A 20,675-nucleotide genomic window follows, 5' to 3' on the forward strand; every position below is an offset into this window, starting at 1 on the left:
TGGGACACCATTGTAGTATTTGCTCATTTAAAAGAAATAAACCCTCCAAGTCACCATCTGTATCATGACTTTAATTGTCATCTGAAGGGTAGAGGGAGGGATAATCAAAGAGTTTAAAGATTTCAATGGAGGAATAGAAATAATTTAATTGTCAGGTTACACTCTAGTTTCAGTAGTTTCTATTTTTAGATTGTTGCTTTCGAAATCCAACAAATGAGTATTGAATATCTTGCTAAATATAAGGAACCATAAAAGCTTATTCATAAAACACATATTTTCTTTAAATTTTTCAGAGGCAAGCACAATGTTTACCAAAAACAAGGTTGGAAAGTCCCTATCTGTATCATATTCATGATAATTCTATGCAGTGCAATCCACCACTCTATGACACATCTTAAATTTCAATTGAAGTCTCAGGCAGTAAGGACAATCAAGGCTCTCAGATATCTAAAAGATTTACCTAATAAAAGAACCTCAAGCAAAATGAACCCACTACAGGGAAACCAGTTCAGTGCTTTGTGACCACCTAGAGGGGTGGGGCAGGGAGGGTGGGAGGGAGACGCAAGAGGGAGGGGATATGGGGATATATGTATACATATAGCTGATCCACTTTGTTATACAGCAGAAACTAACACAACATTGTAAAGCAATTATACTCCAATAAAAATGTTTTTAAAAAAGAAATAATTGTGTCTCCAACAAGATTTTAAGTTCGTAAACAAACAAGAGAATCAGTAATCAGCAAGAAATTAGTAGAATTACTTATATTGCACTCCTTTTAGTAGAATACAACCAGGAGTAACTGGCTAGGTAAAAAATATTGCTCATAGAGCAATGTCTTATTCATAGAGGAACAGTGCTATAACAATGTCTAATTTCATCTGTCATCTAACTATTTATCCTAGTCCTATCTCTTGTCACATTAGTAGTTCAAATCTTTGGACCTTAAAGTACACATTTTAAAATTGTGTACTTTTCCTCAAAACAGCTATTCTGAAGACTGTATAGCCTCTTAATCAAGGATATAGATGTGGATTCTATCATCGTGTATTCTACATCCTCACCAATTTTCTTGAGACTGAATCAGAGGTGCAGGACCGGAAAGTCAGTTTGAAATTTGGCAAAACTTCGTGAATTCGGACTTGAGTAATTTAAAGCTAGTCACAATTTGGACAGCTCCTGGGTTGCAATGAACCTTTATTTAATTAACCATTTCTTTCCACAGGGCATGTATTAATTATGTAACTCTTCCTAAAGAGCATAAATTAACACTGTAAAATATTGTAGGATGTTATTATTATAGAACACATGATTTCCATGAATTTCAGAAGCACTCGTCAAATAACAAAGGATAAGCAATGTGATTCTCTTCTCACTCCATTTGGGTTGTTTTTCTAATACTCTAGACATGCATTTATGTATCTACATTTTTAAAATTTATATCCTTTGTAACAAATAAATGACATTTGAAAATAACTGGATAGCCGATAATTTCTGGTTATTAACGTGGCACCCAAGGGGTCAAATTCAGGACCTCTATGTTATGGAAAACAGTAAGTAAACCAGCCACAATAATAAATGGCCAACAAATGTTTAGATTGGTCTCCTCACTTCATTTTTAAATTCCCCTTATGGCCTCTGAAGAAAACAAATTAGGTTGGATTTGTTAGTCACATTTTGAGCTGTCCTGATTGAAATGAGAAAAAGTGGATTCTTTAAGAATACTTTATAACATAATTTCCTTTAAAATTCAAACTGTTTTTTTTCAGGGAGGTCTTACTAAAATTTGCCTGATTAGTGTAAAATCAAATTGTCCTATATTATGCTAAACCTTAAATTTAAATCATATTGTAAAACAGCAGTTCTCAATTTTTTTTCACTCCACGACCTCATGATTAGACAAACATCAGTGGAATAGATAACCATTTAGAAGAGGCATTTTGAAGAATACTTTTACCTTATGCAAAAAATAAACTACCTCCAATATTATTATCAAACTACACTAGGAAGAAATACGTATTTACTGTCATATTTTCACACTAGAGTCAAGCATAAAATCACCTAAAGAAACTTCATGGAATACATATTGAGAAATACATCTTAAGAATGTTTTTTAACTCTTCCAAAATATAGCAGAGGGAGGAACACTCCTAAACTCATTCTATGAGGCCACCATCACCTGATACTTAAACCAGACTAAGATGTCACAAAGAAAGAAAACTACAGGCCAATATCACTGATGAACATAGATGCAAAAATCCTCAACAAAATACTAGCAAACAGAATCCAACAGCACATTAAAAGGATCATACACCATGATCAAGTGGGGTTTATCCCAGGAATGCAAGGATTCTTCAATATACGCAAATCAATCAACATGATACACCATATTAACAAATTGAAAGAGAAAAACCATATGATCATCTCAATAGAGGAGGAGAAAGCTTTCGACAAAATTCAGCACCCATTTACGATAAAACCCTGCAGAAAGTAGGCATAGAAAAACTTTCCTCAACATAATAAAGGCCATATATGACAAACCCACAGCCAACTTCATCCTCAATGGTGAAAAACTGAAACCATTTCCACTAAGATCAGGAATGAGACAAGGTTGCCTACTCTCACCACTATTATTCAACATAGTTTTGGAAGTTTTAACTACAGCAATCAGAGAAGAAAAAGAAATAAAACAAATCCAAATCAGAAAAGAAAAAGTAAAGCTGTCACTGTTTGCAGATGACATGATACTATACATAGAGAATCATAAAGATGCTACCAGAAAACTACTAGAGCTAATGAATGAATTTGATAAAGTAGCAGGATACAAAATTAATGCACAGAAATCTCTTGCATTCCTATACACTAATGATGAAAAATCTGAAAGTGAAATTAAGGAAACACTCCCATTTACCATTGCAACAAAAAGAATAAAATATCTAGGAATAAACCTACGTAAGGAGACAAAAGACCTGTATGCAGAAAATTATAAGACACTGATGAAAGAAATTAAAGATGATACAAATAGATGGAGAGATATACCATGTTCTTGGATTGGAAGAATCAACATTGTGAAAATGACTCTACTACCCAAAGCAATCTATAGATTCAATGCAATCTCTATCAAACTAGCACTGGTATTTTTCACAGAACTAGAACAAAAAAATTCACAATTTGTATGGAAACACAAAAGACCCCGAATAGCCAAAGCAATCTTGAGAACGAAAAGTGGAGCTGGAGGAAGCAGGCTCCCTGACTTCAGACTATACTACAAAGCTACAGTAATCAAGACAGTATTGTACTGGCACAAAAACAGAAAGATAGATCAATGGAACAGGATAGAAAGCCCAGAGAGATATCCACGCACATATACCAGGTCACCTTATCTTTGATAAAGGAGGCAAGAATATACAGTGGAGAAAAGACAGCCTCTTCGATAAGTGGTGCTGGGAAAACTGGACAGGTACATGTAAAAGTATGAACTTAGAACACTCCCTAACACCATACACAAAAATAAACTCAGAATGGATTAAAGACCTAAATGTAAGGCCAGAAACTATCAAACTCTTAGAGGAAAACATAGGCAGAACACTCTATGACATAAATTACAGCAAGATCCTTTTTGACCCACCTCCTAGAGAAATGGAAATAAAAACAAAAATAAACAAATGGGACCTAATGAAACTTCAAAACTTTTGCACAGCAAAGGAAACCATAAACAAGACCAAAAGACAACCCTCAGAATGGGAGAAAATATTTTGCATTTGAAGCAAAAAAGGATTAATCTCCAAGATTTACAAGCAGCTCATGCAGTTCAATAGCGAAAAAACAAACAAAGAAATGAAAGAATGCTCAACATCATTAATCATTAGAGAAATGCAAATCAAAACTATAATGAGATATCATCTCACACTGGTCAGATTGGCCATCATCAAAAAATCTAGAAACAATAAATGCTGGAGAGGGTGTGGAGAAAAGGGAACACTCTTGCACTGTTGGTGGGAATGTAAATTGATATAGCCACTATGGAGAAGAGTATGGACGTTCCTTAAAAAAACTAAAAATAGAACTACCATACGACCCAGCAATCCCACTACTGGGCATATACCCTGAGAAAACCATAATTCAAAAAGAGTCATGTACCAAAATGTTCATTGCAGCTCTATTTACAATAGCCAGGACATGGAAGCAACCTTAGTGCCCTTCATCGGATGAATGGATAAAGAAGATGTGGCACATATACACAATGGAATATTACTCAGCCATAAAAAGAAATGAAATTGAGATATTTGTAGTGAGGTGGGTTGACCTAGAGTCTGTCATACTGAGTGATGTAATTCAGAAAGAGAAAAACAAATACCGTATGCTAACACATATATATGGAATCTAAGGAAAAGAAAAAAAGGTCATGAAGAACCTAGGGGTAACACGGGAATAAAGACACAGACCTACTAGAGAATGGACTTGAGCATATGGGGAGGGGGAAGAGTAAGCTGGGACAAAGTGAGAGAGTAGCATGGACATATATACACTACCAAACGTAAAATAGATAGCTAGTGGGAAGCAGCCACATAGCACAGGGAGATGAGCTCGGTGGTTTGGGACCACCTAGAGAGGTGGGATATGGAGGGTGGGAGGGAGGGAGATGCAAGAGGGAAGAGGTGTGGGAGCATATGTATATGTATAACTGATTCACTTTGTTATAAAGCAGAAACTAACACACCATTGTAAAGCAATTATATTCCAATAAAAATGTTAAAAAATAAAAAAAATTAAAAATTTAAAAAAGAATGGTTTTTATACATTCATAAAAATCAAGTAAAGGGAAATATCAAGTGTTTCCTTTCATACCTGTGGTTGGGGATGAGTCCAGATTTCCACAGTAGTTGTCTCTTTCATGGGTGTGCGAGATCGTATAACCTCCTTCATTGGCTTTACAAGGGGAACAAAATAGAAGTATTTTTGTTTGTTAAATGTGGAAAACATAGTACAATGCACACATGCATCAAACACAGGTAAGTAAAATAGTGCCTGGGTAAATATCTCTTTCTAGACATTGTAGTTATTGAGGACTTACAATGTGATAGGCACACCTCTAGGTACTGGGAATAAACAAGAGACAAAAAAAAAAAAAAGAAATTCCTTTTCCGATGGAGCTTATAACCCAGTGTTACATTTAAGAGTTCCATTAAACATTTGAGTGCAATTGTGGAGGGCAGTTTAAAACATTTAAATGGCTGAAATTTAAGTTGGAGAGACTTTCAGTCCAATACTTTTACAACGCAATGGCTTCAACAGCTTGTATTTGCAAATTTACAGTGTCTGAAATTAAAATCTATCCTGTGCATGCCACCACATCACAAATTTGCTATCTATCATATAAAGATATTTAACAGTTGTTATAAATGCCAAAAAGCTTATGAACCAATATAGAGATACTAGCATACCAACCCAGAATAATTATCAAGATTTTGAAAAGATGATGTCTATATCCATTTTATTTTCTTCAGGACAGAGAGTATATTCTCTGTTTTAAAAAATATTGAATGTATACTCTACACATTTCTATGTATGTGATTTTAGTATATGGGGGAAAGGGTTTGGTTAAAAAGTTATCCTTTTATCTAGCCAAGGGAGAAATTTTTCAAGGAAGCTAAGAAAACCAAGTTCAGTGACTGTTGGAATCTCATGGGCTATAATAGCAGAACAGAGTAACAGTGACAGAGACCTTATGTCACACTCTCACGACTTCATACTGATGTTTGGTGTACTACCAATTAGAGTTATGTAATTATTACTTGACAGGGTTTTGAAGGAGAGCATATTTGCCACCCCAAAATATTTCTGGCATAAGGATTATTTTAGGCTGATTATTTTTATGAAACAGCAGACATAAGAAAAGCTCTGAAAACCAAGAAAATTTACCCTTTTGTAAAGGATATTTACATTTATAAGGGAAATCTCCATTTGTAAGTGTGTCTCCCTCTCTGTACCAGGAAGTGAAGGATGACTAAATCTCTAAAACATTTTTCAGTGAAGTAGGCAACAGACTTAAATCTGCACAACAATCTTACCCTTGATTATTGTGCTTTTCCTCATAGCCTCCCATAACTGGCTCCCCTGCCCCCAACATCTTCTTTTGCCTTTATCTGAAGATGGTATTTAAGGTGATGGCTTGGGCAATTTCAGATAGTTACTCAGATTTCCTGGGTATCTCTCACATATACAGGAGGGATACATGGTATTAAACTTGTTTGTTTTTCTCCTGTTAATCTGTCTTTTATTATGAGGTTGGGGGGAGGGTCTCAGCCAAGAATCTGAAAGGGTGGAGGAAAAATTATTTTTCCTCCCACACAGTTTTAAGTGCCCCATTCCTATTGCCTTACCATGACAGTTTATTTTTTATATTTTTATTATTCCTGCATGCCCATTATGTCAAATCAAGAAAAGAAGAGGGTGAGAGTCCGCCTGCCGATGCAGGGGACACGGGTTCGTGCCCCGGTCCGGGAAGATCCCACATGCCGCGGAGCGGCTGGGCCCGTGAGCCATGGCTGCTGAGCCTGCACGCCCGGAGCCTGTGCTCCGCAACGGGAGAGGCCACAGCAGTGAGAGGCCCGCGTACCGCAAAAAAAAAAAAAAAAAAAAAAAAAAAAAGAAGAGACAGTTAGGGCTTCCCTGGTGGAGCAGTGGTTAAGAATCCACCTGCCAATGCAGGGGACACGGGTTCAATCCCTGGTCTGGGAGGATCCCACGTGCCGCAGAGCACCTGGATCCATGTGCCACAGCTGCTGAGCCTGCGCTCTGGAGCCCGCATGCCACAACTACTGAAGCCCGCGCGCCTAGAGCCCGTGCCCTGCAGCAGGAGAAGTTACCGCAATGAGAAGCCCATGCACTGCAACAAAGAGTAGCCCATGCTTGCCGCAACTAGAGAAAGTCCTCGCACAGCAGCGTAGACCCAATGCAGCAAAAAATAAAATAATAAAATAAAATTTAAAAAAAAAAGAGAGACAGTCAGATGTGGAACATCACATTTTTAAGGCCCAGTTGAGCAAGAATTATTTTGTTATCATTTAAATGGCAAATTGTGTTTATTCTGCAATGACACTATACCTGTGACAAAAAGAATGTAATACACGTTAATATTACAGACTAAGCACTCATCACAATATTCCAACTCACAGGAAAGCAACAGTTAGAAGAATTCGAAAATTAAAATGAAAGGTCTCATCATAGCAGAATTTCATCACAAAAATAAATGAAAATGAGTGACAAAAGTAAGTTTCTGAAAAGCTAATTTGTTAGCCAAGCAGAGAGAACTACTCACTGATGGTGAGTTATTAAACAGGGTTTGCTTACAGCAAGCAAAGAAATACATCTAGAGAAAACAAACTTAAGACTATTAGCGTTTCACCAAGTACAGTTACTCAAAAAGTTGAGGACATTGAGAGCAACAGCAACGGTAATTTTTTTTAAAAAGAGGGAAAATGGTATGGAGTGTTTTTCCTTTGTGAGTTAACAGATGTTACCAACAATGCTTAATTGCTGTTACTTGCTTGAGGAAGCAATACCAAGTTTGAAGAGACTGAAAAATTAGCCTCTATGAATGAATTGTCTGTGTGGAACAGAACAGGTAAGAATATTTTCAAAGAATTTGACAAAACACTAATTCAGTAAAACCTGATGTGGGATCTGTTAAGGTGTGTTACAACTAATGGTGAGTGAAATATATGTTGCACAGAAAAAAAGTTTAGCTGGACAAATATACAATGCTTTGGAAAACATAAGGTGTTCAAAACCTATGGCTGTTTATTGTATTATACATCAGCAGGTACTTTGTGCAAAATATTTGAGTCTATCATGTGTTATTGAACTAGGAGTGTCAATAGTGAACTTCATTCGCTATTGCTAATGGAACCATTGTCATTCTGTGAACTTTTGTCAAAATTGCAAGTTGAATATCCTGACTTGCCTTACCATACAAGCAGTTGGATGGCTTATAAGTGGCAAAGGTTTATTTTTGAGCTCAGAGCCAAGACGGAAATTTTGCTGAATGAGAAGTACCCTTGACCACTATTATTGAATGCTGAATCACTCTGGCAATTAGTTTTTGTTGAAAACTTGATAACGTTTGATAAATCAACCTAAAATTGTAAGGTAAAAGAGTGCTTATATGCAAAATTTATACTGCAGTAAAGTCACTCTGATGACAACTAAAATTGTTTGAGCCACAAGTAATGGTAAGTTACTTTATACACTCCAGCCCTGTAGAAGTTAAAACAAGAAGCAGAATTTCCATTTGTGCACAAACTCAAATTTTCAATAGGTTGCAATAAATATGGAATTGAGGAACTTTTATCTGTCAATTAGAAATGATTAATCTTCAATGTAATGGCATGCTAAATGGCAGATATGAAGAAAAGAATCTAATAGAGCTCTTCACATGCCTTCCAAGGATAGATATGTTGAGTTAAATCTATATGCTTGTGGATTGATATCAGTATTGGGCAGTACCTATCTGTGTGAAAAGACATTTTCTGAGATCAGATATACAAGACCATTCATTTCATTAGTAGTCCTCTATTACATAAAACATTGTACTCATTATTATTACATTTGATGGTTTGAATATCATCAATTGAAATTTTTGGGGAATTTGGTTTCTCTTTTGTTATATATAAAACCTACTGAAACTGAGCAGGACCCTGTGGGGCTCCTGGGCACAAAAGCCTTTCTGCCTCCCCTGTTTCTTGTTTGTAGGAAATAAGCTTCATTCAGGTTCCATGACCATCCCTAGTTCCAAAGGGCAGGTTCAAACAGTTGTTAACCAGGGAAGGGAGAGGATTGGGAGACAAGGGAGGAGCAGTCAAGAAATGATAGTGCAGCTTTGGGGCAGGGTCCTGTTACCTCCTCAAGGGATGTACATAACAATATCTTTGAGCTCTTCTGCAGAACTAAAACCCTCACCAAATGGAAGATGTTAACTACTTGATGAAGCATTCTTCATTCCAGAGAAAAGGTCACAGTTTGATAACTTCAAGAACCACAGAAGCCCATCACAAGACCACGGTGATACCAGATGATCCCTGGATTGAAGGAATGCAAGCCCTGCATGCACCCTGATCCTTATCAGCAACCCTGCCTCCCTTGAACCATTACTATAAAACTCCTCACAAGCCCCCATGGGTTGGGACACATAGTTTTCAGGGCATTAGCTTACTGTGGCCTGCTTCACCTGGCAAAGCAATAAAGCTATTCTTTGCTACTTCACCCCAAACTCTGTCTCCAAGATTCAGTTTGGTGTGACAGAGGTCAGGTTTCAGCAACACTACTCTGGCCCTTTACAGAAAAAGTTTGCTGACTTCTGATCTAGAGGAAAAGAAAAGACAAACTAATAACTGTAATTAATGGCCAAGTCTATGAAATAAGTAAAGTCTGGTAGAATCTAGATGCAGAGGGTGAAGAGAAGACTTTTTTTGGCAGAGAGAGCAATATGGTCTAAGGTAGGGAAATCCAGGTTGTGGTCTATATGACTGAAGATGTAACTGAAAGATGGGACAGATGTATGAGAAAGTGAATTAAGCACATACTCCTGATGGACTTGCAAAGTCAGCTGGTGATTTTATAGTTATACACTAAGCAAAGATGAAATTCTCAAATGTATTTGAGTAAAGTGTCCTGTGCTACAATAGTTTCTAAGCAGATTTGTGCTCAGGTCTCAGATTTAACCTTATTTTTTAGACCAAGTCTACTAGAGTTGCATTTCCTATGCACAGTTTACGAATCTGATTTTAAAATTTTCTGTCAATTGTGAGCAGTTTTATGTCTGTCTGTGTGTCAGTCTGTCAAACGTATCATGCCACATTGTAGGGTAGCAAAATTTGCCACCCCAAAACTTATCTTTTTGACATGAGGATTAATTTGGGCTGGTTATTTCTAAGAAACAGAAAGATCAGGAAATTTTTCTTGTTCCTTCCCCCTTAACTGCCTAAAAGCATTTAGATGAAGGGCCTATTCCCAGAATAGAGCTATCACCAGAGATATTTTCAAAGAATATAAGCTTGGTGAGGTGGAGGAAACTCAGCAGGGCCTAGAGATCAGAGTCCACTCTGTGTCCCATCCTCCCTGCTTGCCCCAGCAAAATTTGTTTACCAAACATTTGCTTTTCCATCTCCATGTCAATTGCCTTCCTCAGCATCAAAGACCCAAACCACTACCCCCAACATCCTTCTTTGTCTATAGTTGAAGATGGTATTTAAGATGAGCATTTCAAGGCTTCCCTGGTGGCGCAGTGGTTGAGGGTTCGCCTACCAATGCAGGGAACATGGGTTCGTGCCCCGGTCCGGGAAGGTCCCACATGCCGCGGAGTGGCTGGGCCCCTGAGCCATGGCCGCTGAGCCTGCGCATCCGGAGCCTGTGCTCTGCAATGGGAGAGGCCACAGCAGTGAGAGGCCCGCGTACCACAGATGAGAGTTTCAGCCATTTTGGTGAGTTATCCAGTTTTCTGGGACGTCTCCCATGTATATATGTTATTAAATTTTTGTTTTGATTTTCTCCTGTTAATCTGTCTCAAGTCATTTTAACTCTTAGAACAGCCAGAAGAACTTAGAAGGACAGAGTAAAATTTTTCCTGCCTGACAACATTCAAATGTCCATTAAATTAATTAGGGATAGTATATTAGGTGGTTAAATGCTTAAAGCTATGTGGATGTATCTTGTCCATTTAACTTTGACAATTAAATATCTCTATTGTATAATATGCTTCAATATTCAAATATTAGGAAAAGTTTATTGAATTATATTGCACACAAAAATAACAGTTTAAAGGTGAAATAATACTCCCACCCCTAACAATGTTCTTTCCATTACTCTTCTCCCTTCCACCAAACCCCATAGTTTTAATACTAATAAGTAAGAAATGGTCTAATAAAATAGCTCCAATATACAGAACTGCTGAGGATTAACTATAATACAAATGAGAGAAATGGCAGTTCTAGGAAATATTAGTGCTCAAAAAATCTATGCTTGACCTTTTTAATAAAACAAAATATGGTTCATCATTGACTTCTGAAAGATAAGATGCAGATCTATGTTTCTGTATCTTTACATGCACCACATACTGAACCAAAATGTATCTTCCCTTTTATGGAATCAGATGTCAAGCTGTCAAGTAAAGAGTAAAGTGCTTTATAATAATCACCGTCTTTACAGATTTAAACCTCATTTTAATCCAGTTCATATTAAGACAGTGCTCAATAGTGAAAAGTGAGAAGTACATCTTACTGTTGATCGTAAAGAGTTGTGAGAAGTGTCACTGTTATTATTGCTAAAAATTAAATAATAATACTTCCAAGAGGATGGATAGATATTGGCTCTTCTTATCTATCAGATATTACTAGTTCATAGTTTAGACATTGGAAGGGAATTCAACTTTATTTAAAAATGTATTAAATCCGTTAGACACTAATATTTCACCAGTGATGCCCTGTTGATCTAATGAAATAGTCATACATGAAAGAAAAATAAAACGTTCATTTATCTTATTTCACCTTTCAGAATCCAGAAATTTTATGCCTTAAAAAGTTGTCTATAGTCTGTTTGAATGACTTTATCTATGAATGTGGGAAGAGTCTGGCTAATAAGGAGCACTAATTCAGAGTAAATGTCCAAAACTGCATTAAATCTCCCCTAATTTTTTGTCTCATGCAAGAAGTAAGGAAATTTTCAACCAAATTTCCATTCACAGAAATGTGAATTATAGCCCAAAATATACACAGTGATATAGTTTTTGTGATAAATTGGAAAATATTTTCAGTGGCCAAAGGGTTTAGTTTTTTAAAAAAATAATAGGTGACCTACAAGAATAAAATTCACTTCTCCAACTGTGACTGCCTCACAAAAAAGGCTTATGAAGCAAGATAATTAGATTGAAACTTCTAAATATGGCAAGGCCTTCTAAATGTTCTTCCCAAATGTTTTCCTGACAGTGTCGCACAGAATTTGAGATTCAGGGACTTAACATATTAACTGCATACCTTAACCTGACTAATCCCCAAACTACTGGGTCAGGCAAACCCAGACTGATTCTGTGATTCTTTTAGGGTGAAATGCAGAATGCATCCTTTATTCTCCCTTTTGGGAATATTTATTGCCACTTAAATCTAATGGTAAGAAAATCATAGTTAGAATAAGATCATGATATTTCTGACTAGTCTCAACGTTACATTATTGTTTCAAAATCTAGCAAAATGAGAATCCAGAGGAGCTTCAGTGATTCAGCAATTACATTTCTTTCTCAAAGGTTGCAGGTTTCCCACTAGGAAGGTAAGTATGCTTCCATTTTCTTGGTAATGGTAAGAAACCCAAGAATCTCAGATTTTGCAGAAATGTGACATTCTAAGTTGTCACAATCATCTTTTTATTTTAGCTACCAAAGACTACAAGTGAATTTAACTGATAGATTTTTGTTATTTTATTGCCATATATTAGACACATTGACAGGTTAGGGAAAAAGTCTTCTCAAACTAGCATATAAGACATTTTTGGAGAGTCTTATGTAATATCTACCACAATGATATATGCCTAAAGACAGGTAAGTATGCGATAATATTTAGTGATAATATTTATAAAATATTCTAGTGATAATATTTATAAAACTTTTCCCTCATTCTCATTTAATTCCTTAAAAGAAATCCAAATCCTTACTATGGGAATAATATCCATCAAAACTATGGCAAACATTTACAAATACAAAGTGAAATTTTATCCTTATTTTTGCCCACGATATATTTACTTGAAGGATTTTGTGTTAAAAGTGTTGGCAGAGGGGAGCTTCAAGATGGCAGAAGAGTAAGACGTGGAGATCACCTTCCTCCCCACAAATACAACAGAAATACATCTACACATGGAACAACTCCTAGAGAACACCTACTGAACGCTGGCAGAAGACCTCAGACCTCCCAAAAGGCAAGAAACTCCACACGTACCTGGGTAGTTCAAAAGTAAAAAGAAAAAACAGAGACAAAAGAATAGGGATGGGACCTGCACCAGTGGGAGGGAGCTGTGAAGGAGGAAAGGTTTCCACACACTAGGAAGCGTCTTCATGGGCGGATGCGGGTGGTGGAGGGGGGAGCTTTAGAGCCACGGAGGAGAGTGCAGCAACAGGGGTGCAGAAGACAAAGCAGAGAGATTCCCGCACAGAGGTTCGGTGCCAACCAGTACTCACCAGCCCGAGAGACTTGTCTGCTCACCCTCCAGGGCGGGTAGGGCTGGGAGCTGAGGCTCCAGCTTCGGTGGATCCCAGGGAGAGGACTGGGGTTGGCTGCATGAACACAGCCTGAAGGTGGCTAGTGCACCACAGCTAGCTGGGAGGGAGTCCGGGAAAAGCTTTGGAACTGCCAAAGAGGCAAGAGATTTTTCTTCCCTCTTTGTTTCCTGGTGCGCGAGGAGAGGGGATTAAGAGGGCTGCTTAAAGGAGCTCCAGAGACGGGCGCGAGCCGCGGCTAACAGTGCGGACCCCAGAGATGGGCATGAGATGCTAAGGCTGCCACTGCAGCCAACAAGAAGCCTGTGAGCAACCACAGGTCACTATCCACACGTCCCCTCCCAGGAACCTGTGCAGCCCGCCACTGCCAGGGTCCCGTGATCCAGGGACAACTTCCCCGGGAGAACACACAGCGTGCCTCAGGCTGGTGCAACGTCATGCCATGCTGTCCTCTGCCGCCGCAGGCTCGCCCCGCATCCATACCCCACCCTCACCCCCGGCCTGAATGAGCCAGAGCCCCCGAATCAGGTGCTCCTTTAACCCCGTCCTGTCTGAGCAAAGAACAGACGCCCTCAGGCGACCTACACGAAGAGGAGGGGCCAAATCCAAAGCTGAACACCTGGAGCTGAGCAAACAAAAAAGAGAAAGGGAAATATATCCCCGCAGCCTCAGGAGCAGCAGATTAAATTTCCACAATCAATTTAATGTACGCTGCATCTGTGGAATACCTGAATAGACAACAAATCATCCCAAATTGAGGAGATGGACTTTGGGAGCAACCATATATATACTTTTTCCCTTTTTCTCTTTTTGTGAGTGTGTATGCATATGCTTCTGTGTGTGATTTTGTCTGTATAGCTTTGCTTTAACCATTTGTCTTAGCGTTCTGTCTTTTCTTTTTCTTTTTTCTTTATTTTTAGTATAGTTTTTAGCACTTGTTATTGTTGGATTTGTTTTTTTTTTTTGATTTGGTTGCTCTCTTCTTTCCTTATTTTAAATTAATTTTTAATTTTTTAATAATTATATTTTATTTCAATAACTTTATTTTATTTCATTTTATTTTATTTTACCTTTTTTGATCTTTCTTTGCTTTTTTCTCCTTTTTATTATGAGCCGTGTGGATAACAGGCCCTTGGCACTCTGGCCAGGCATCAGGGCTGTACCTCTGAGGTGGGAAAGCCAAGTTCAGGACATTGGTCCACAAGAGACCTTCCAGCTCCACGTAACATCAAATGGCAAAAATCTCCCAGATATCTCCATCTCAACGCTAAGACCCAGCTAAACCTAACGACCAGCAAGCAACAGTGCTGGACACCCTATGCCACACAACTAGCAAGACAGGAACACAACCCCACCCATTAGCAGAGAGGCTGCCTAAAATCATAATAAGGTCACAGACACCCCAAAACACACCACCAGACATGGACCTACCCACCAGAAAGACAAGATCCAGCCTCATCCACCAGAACACAGGCACTATCCCCTCCACCAGGAGGCCTACCTAACCCACTAAACCAACCTTAGCCACTGGGGGCAGACACCAAAAACAACGGGGACTAAGAACTTGCAACCTTTGAAAAGGAGACTCCAAACACAGTAAGTTAAGCAAAATGAGAAGAAAGAGAAATGCACAGCAGATGAAGGAGCAAGGTAAAAACCAACCAAACCAAACAAATGAAGAGGAAGTAGGCAGTCTACCTGAAAGAGAATTCAGAATAATGATAGTAAAGATGATCCAAAATCTTGGAAATAGAATGGAGAAAATACAAGAAATGTTTAACAAGGAACTAGAAGAACTAAAGAGCAAACAAACAATGATGAACAACACAATAAATGAAATTAAAAATTCTCTAGAAGGAATCAATAGCAGAATAACTGAGGCAGAAGAACGGATAAGTGACCTTGAAGATACAAGAGTGGAAATAACTACTGCAGAGCAGAATAAAGAAAACAGAATAAAAAGAAGTGAGGAGTCTCAGTGACCTCTGGGACAATATTAAATGTACCAACATTCAAATTATAGGGGTCCCAGAGGAAGAAGAGAAAAAGAAACGGACTGAGAAAATATATGAAGAGATTATAGTTGAAAACTTCCCTAATATGAGAAAGGAAATAGGAAATAGTTAATCAAGTCCTGGAAGCGCAGAGAGTGCCTTACAGGATAAATCCAAGGAGAAACACTCTAAGACACATATTAATCAAAGTATCAAAAATTTAAAAAAAAGGAAAAAATATAAGCAGCAAGGGAAAAACAACAAATAACATACGTGGGAATCCCCATAACGTTAACAGCTGATATTTCAGTGGAAACTCTGCAAGCCGGAAGGGACTGGCAGGACATATTTAAAGTGTTGAAAGGGAAAAACCTACAACCATGATTACTCTATCCAGCAAGTATCTCATTCAGGTTTGATGGAGAAATTAAAACTTTTGGAGACAAGCAAAAGCTAAGAGAACTCAGCACCACCAAACAAGCTTTACAACAAATGCTAAAGGAACTTCTATAGGCAGGAAACACAAGAGAAGGAAAAGACCTACAAGAACAAACCCAAAACAATTAAGAAAATGGCAATAGGAACATACATATCGATAATTACCTTAAATGTAAATGGATTAAATGCTCCAACCAAAAGACATAGACTGGCTGAATGGATACAAAAACAAGACCCGTATATATGCTGTCTACGAGAGACCCAATTCAGGCCTAGGGACACATACAGACTGAAAGTGAGGGGATGGAAAAAGATATTCCACACAAATGGAAATCAAAAGAAAGCTGGAGTAGCAATTCTCATATCAGACAAAACAGACTTTAAAACAGAGACTACTGCAAGAGACAAAGGAGGACACTACATAATGATCAAGGGAACAATCCAAGAAGAAGATATAACAATTGTAAATATTTATGCACTCAACATAGGAACACCTCAATACATAAGGCAAATACTAACTGCCATAAAAGGGGAAATTGAAAGTAACACATTCATAGCAGGGGACTTTAACATTTCACTTTCACCAATGGACAGATCATCCAAAATGAAAATAATTAAAGAAACACAAGCTTTAAATGATACATTAAACAAGAGGACTTAATTGATATTTATAGGAAATTCCATCCAAAAACAACAGAATACACATTTTGCTCAAGTGCTCATGGAACATTCTCCAGGATAGATCATATCTTGGGTCATAAATCAAGCCTTGGTAAGATTAAGAACATTGAAATTGCATCAAGTATCTTTTCCAACCACAATGCTGTGAGACTAGATAGCAATTACAGGAAAAGATCTGTAAAAAATACAAACACATGGTGGCTAAACAATACACTACTAAATAACGAAGTGGTCACTGAAGAAATCAAAGAGGAAATCAAAAAATACATAGAAACAAATGACCATGGAGACACGACGACCCAAAACCTATGGGATGTAGCAAAAGCAGTTCTAAGAGGGAAATTTATAGTAATACAATCCTACCTTAAGAAACAGGAAACATCTTGAATAAACAACCTAACCTTGGGCCTAAAGCAATTAGAGAAAGAAGAACAACAACAACAAAAAAAACCCAAAGTTAGCAGAAGGAAAAATATCATAAATATCAGATCAGAAATAAATGAAAAAGAAATGAAGGTAATGATAGCAAAGATCAAAAAAACTAAAAGCTGGTTCTTTGAGAAGATAAAATTGTTAAACCATTAGCCACACTCATCAAGAAAAAAAGGAGAAGACTCACATCAATAGAATTAGAAATGAAAAAGGAGAAGTAACAACTGACACTGCAGAAATACAAAAGATCATGAGAGATTACTACAAGCAACTCTATGCCAATAAAATGGACAACCTGGAAGAAATGGAAAAATTCTTACAAATTCACAACCTGCCAAGACTGAATCAGGAAGAAATAGAAAATATGAACAGACCATTCACAAGCACAGAAATTGAAACTGTGATTAAAAATCTTCCAACAAACAAAAGCCCAGGACAAGGTGGCTTCACAGGCAAATTCTATCTAACATTTAGAGAAGAGCTAACACCTATCCTTCTCAAACTCTTCCAAAATATAGCAGATGGAGGAACACTCCCAAACTCTTCTACGAGGCCACCATCACCCTGGTACCAAAGCCAGACAAGGATGTCACAAAGAAAGGAAACTACAGGCCAATATCACTGATAAGCATAGATGCAAAAATCCTTAACAAAATACTAGCAAACAGAATCCAACAGCACATTAAAAGGATCATACACCATGATCAAGTGGGTTTTATCCCAGGAAGGCAAGGATTTTACAATATACACAAATCAATCAACTTGATACACCATATTAAAAAATTGAAGGAGAAAAAACATATGATCACCTCAATAGATGCAGAGAAAGCTTCTGAAAAAATTCAACACCCATTTATGATAAAAACACTGCAAAAAGTAGGCATAGAGGGAACTTTCCACAAAAGAAAAAAGGCCATATATGACAAACCCACAGCCAACATCATCCTCAATGGTGAAAAACTGAAAGCATTTCCAATAAGATCAGGAACAAGACAAGGTTGCCCAGTCTCACCATTCTTACTCAACATAGTTCTGGAAGTTTTAGCCACAGCAATCAGAGAAGAAAAGGAAATAAAAGAAATCCAAATCGGAAAAGAAGAAGTAAAGCTGTCACTGTTTGCAGCTAACATGATTATATACATAGAGAATCCTAAAGATGCTATCAGAAATCTACTACAGCTAATCAATGAATTTGGTAAAGTAGCAGGATACAAAATTAATGCACAGAATTCTCTGGCATTCCTATACACTAATGACGAAAAATCTGAAAGTGAAATCAAGAAAACACTCCCATTTACCATTGCAACAAAAAGAATAAAATATCTAGGAAAAAACCTACCTAAGGAGACAAAAGACCTGTATGCAGAAAACTATAAAACACTGATGATAGAAATTAAAGATGATACAAATACATGGAGAGATATACCATGTTTTGGGGTTGGAAGAATCAGCATTGTGAAAATGGCTCTACTACCCAAAGCAATCTACAGACTCATTGCAATCCCTATCAAACTACCACTGGCATTTTTCACAGAACTAGACCAAAAAATATCACAATTTGTATGGAAACACAAAAGACCCCAAATAGCCAAAGCAATCTTGAGAAAGAAAAACAGAGCTGGAGGAATCAGGCTCCCTGACTTCAGACTATACTACAAAGCTACAGTAATCAAGACAGTATTGTACTGGCACAAAAACAGAAAGATAGATCAATGGAACAGGATAGAAAGACCAGAGATAAACCCACGCACATATGGTCACCTTATCTTTGATAAAGGAGGCAGGAATGTACAGTGGGGAAAGAACAACCTCTTCAATAAATGGTGGTGGGAAAACTGGACAGGTACATGTAAAAGTATGAGATTAGATCACTCCCTAACACCATACGCAAAAATAAGCTCAAAATGGATTAAACACCTAAGTGTAACGCCAGAAGCTGTCAAACTCTTAGAGGAAAATATAGACAGAACACTTTATGACATAAATCACAGCAAGATCCATTTTGACCCACTTCCTAGAGAAATGGAAATAAAAACAAAAATAAACAAATGGGACCTAATGAAACTTCAAAGCTTTTGCACAGCAATGGAAACCATAAACAAGATCAGAAGACAACCCTCAGAATGGGAGAAAACATTTGCAAATGAAGCAACTGACAAAGGATTAATTTCCAAAATTTACAAGCAGCTCATGCAGCTCAGTAACAAGAAAACAAACAATCCAATACAAAAATGGGCAGAAGATCTAAATAAACATTTCTCCAAAGAAGATATACAGACTGCCAACAAACACATGAAAAATGCTCAACATCATTAATCATTAGAGAAATGCAAATCAAAACTACAATGAGATACCATCTCACACCAGTCAGAATGGCCATCATCAAAAAATCTAGAAACAACAAATGCTGGATAGGGTGTGGAGAAAAGGCAACACTCTTGCACTGCTGGTGGGAAAGTGAATTGGTACAGCCACTATGGAGAACAGTATGGAGGTTCTTTTAAAAACTACAGATAGCAGTCTTCCCTGGTGGCACAGTGGTTGAGAGTCCACCTGCCAATGCAGGGGACATGGGTTCGTGCCCTGGTTTGGGAAGACCCCACGTGCTGCAGAGCAGCTGGGCCCGTGAGCCATGGCCATTGAGCCTGCACATCTGGAGCCTGTTGCTCCACAACGGGAGAAGCCACAACAGCGAGAGGCCCGTGTACTGCAAAGAAAAAAAAATAGCCCTTTTTCAAAAAAAAAAAAATCTACAAATAGAACTACCATATGACCCAGCAATCCCACTACTGGGCATATACCCTGAGAAAACCATAATTCAAAGAGTCATGTACCAAAATGTTCATTGCAGCTCTATTTACAATAGCCCAGAGATGGAAACATCCTAAGTGTCCATCATCGGATGAATGGATAAAGAAGATGTGGCACATATATTCAATGGAATATTACTCAGCCATAAAATGAAACGAAATTGAGCTATTTGTAATGAGGTGGATAAACCTAGAGTCTGTCATACAGAGTGAAGTAAGTCAGAAAGTAAAAGACAAATACCGTATGCTAACACATATATATGGAATCTAAGGAAAAGAAAAAAAGGTCATGAAGAACCTAGGGTTAAGACAGGAATAAAGACACAGACCTACTAGAGAACGGACTTGAGGATATGGGGAGGGGGAAGGGTGAGCTGTGACAAAGTGAGAGAGAGGCATGGACATATATACACTACCAAATGTAAGGTAGATAGCTAGTGGGAAGCAGCCACATAGCACAGGGAGATCAACTCGGTGCTTTGTGACTGCCTGGAGGGGTGGGATAGCGAGGGTGGGAGGGAGGGTGACGCAAGAGGGAAGAGATATGGGAACATATGTATATGTATAACTGATTCACTTTGTTATAAAGCAGAAACTAACACACCATTGAAAAGCAATTATACCCCAATAAAGATGTTAAAAAAAAAAAAAGACAGTATGGTACTGGCACAAAAACAGAAAGATAGATCAATGGAACAGGATAGAAAGACCAGAGATATACCCATGCACATATAGTCACCTTATCTTTGATAAAGGAGGCAGGAATGTACAGTGGAGAAAGGACAGCCTCTTCAATAAGTGGTGCTGGGAAAACTGGACAGGTACAAGTAAAAGTATGAGACTAGATCACTCCCTAACACCATACACAAAAATAAGCTCAAAATGGATTAAAGACCTAAATGTAAGGCCAGAAATTATCAAACTCTTAGAGGAAAACATAGTCAGAACACTCTATGACATAAATCGCAGCAAGATCCTTTTTGACCCACTTCCTAGAGAAATGGAAATAAAAACATAAATAAACAAATGGGACCTAATGAAACTTAAAAGCCTTTGCACAGC

General features: G+C 37.8%; 1 protein-coding gene across 2 annotated transcripts in view; it reads right to left on the reverse strand.

The window, feature by feature from the left end:
* Positions 1-20,675, reverse strand: part of PCDH11X (protocadherin 11 X-linked) — a 747,204-nt gene that overhangs the window by 377,449 nt on the left and 349,080 nt on the right. For both annotated transcript variants that reach the window (XM_067722354.1, XM_067722353.1), the window contains exon 4: positions 4,849-4,929. In XM_067722354.1, coding sequence (XP_067578455.1) covers positions 4,849-4,929 — 81 coding nt within the window. The remainder of the gene's footprint in view (positions 1-4,848; positions 4,930-20,675) is intronic.

This window comes from Pseudorca crassidens, chromosome X (genome assembly GCF_039906515.1).
Source record: "Pseudorca crassidens isolate mPseCra1 chromosome X, mPseCra1.hap1, whole genome shotgun sequence".
Classification (NCBI taxonomy): domain Eukaryota; kingdom Metazoa; phylum Chordata; class Mammalia; order Artiodactyla; family Delphinidae; genus Pseudorca; species Pseudorca crassidens.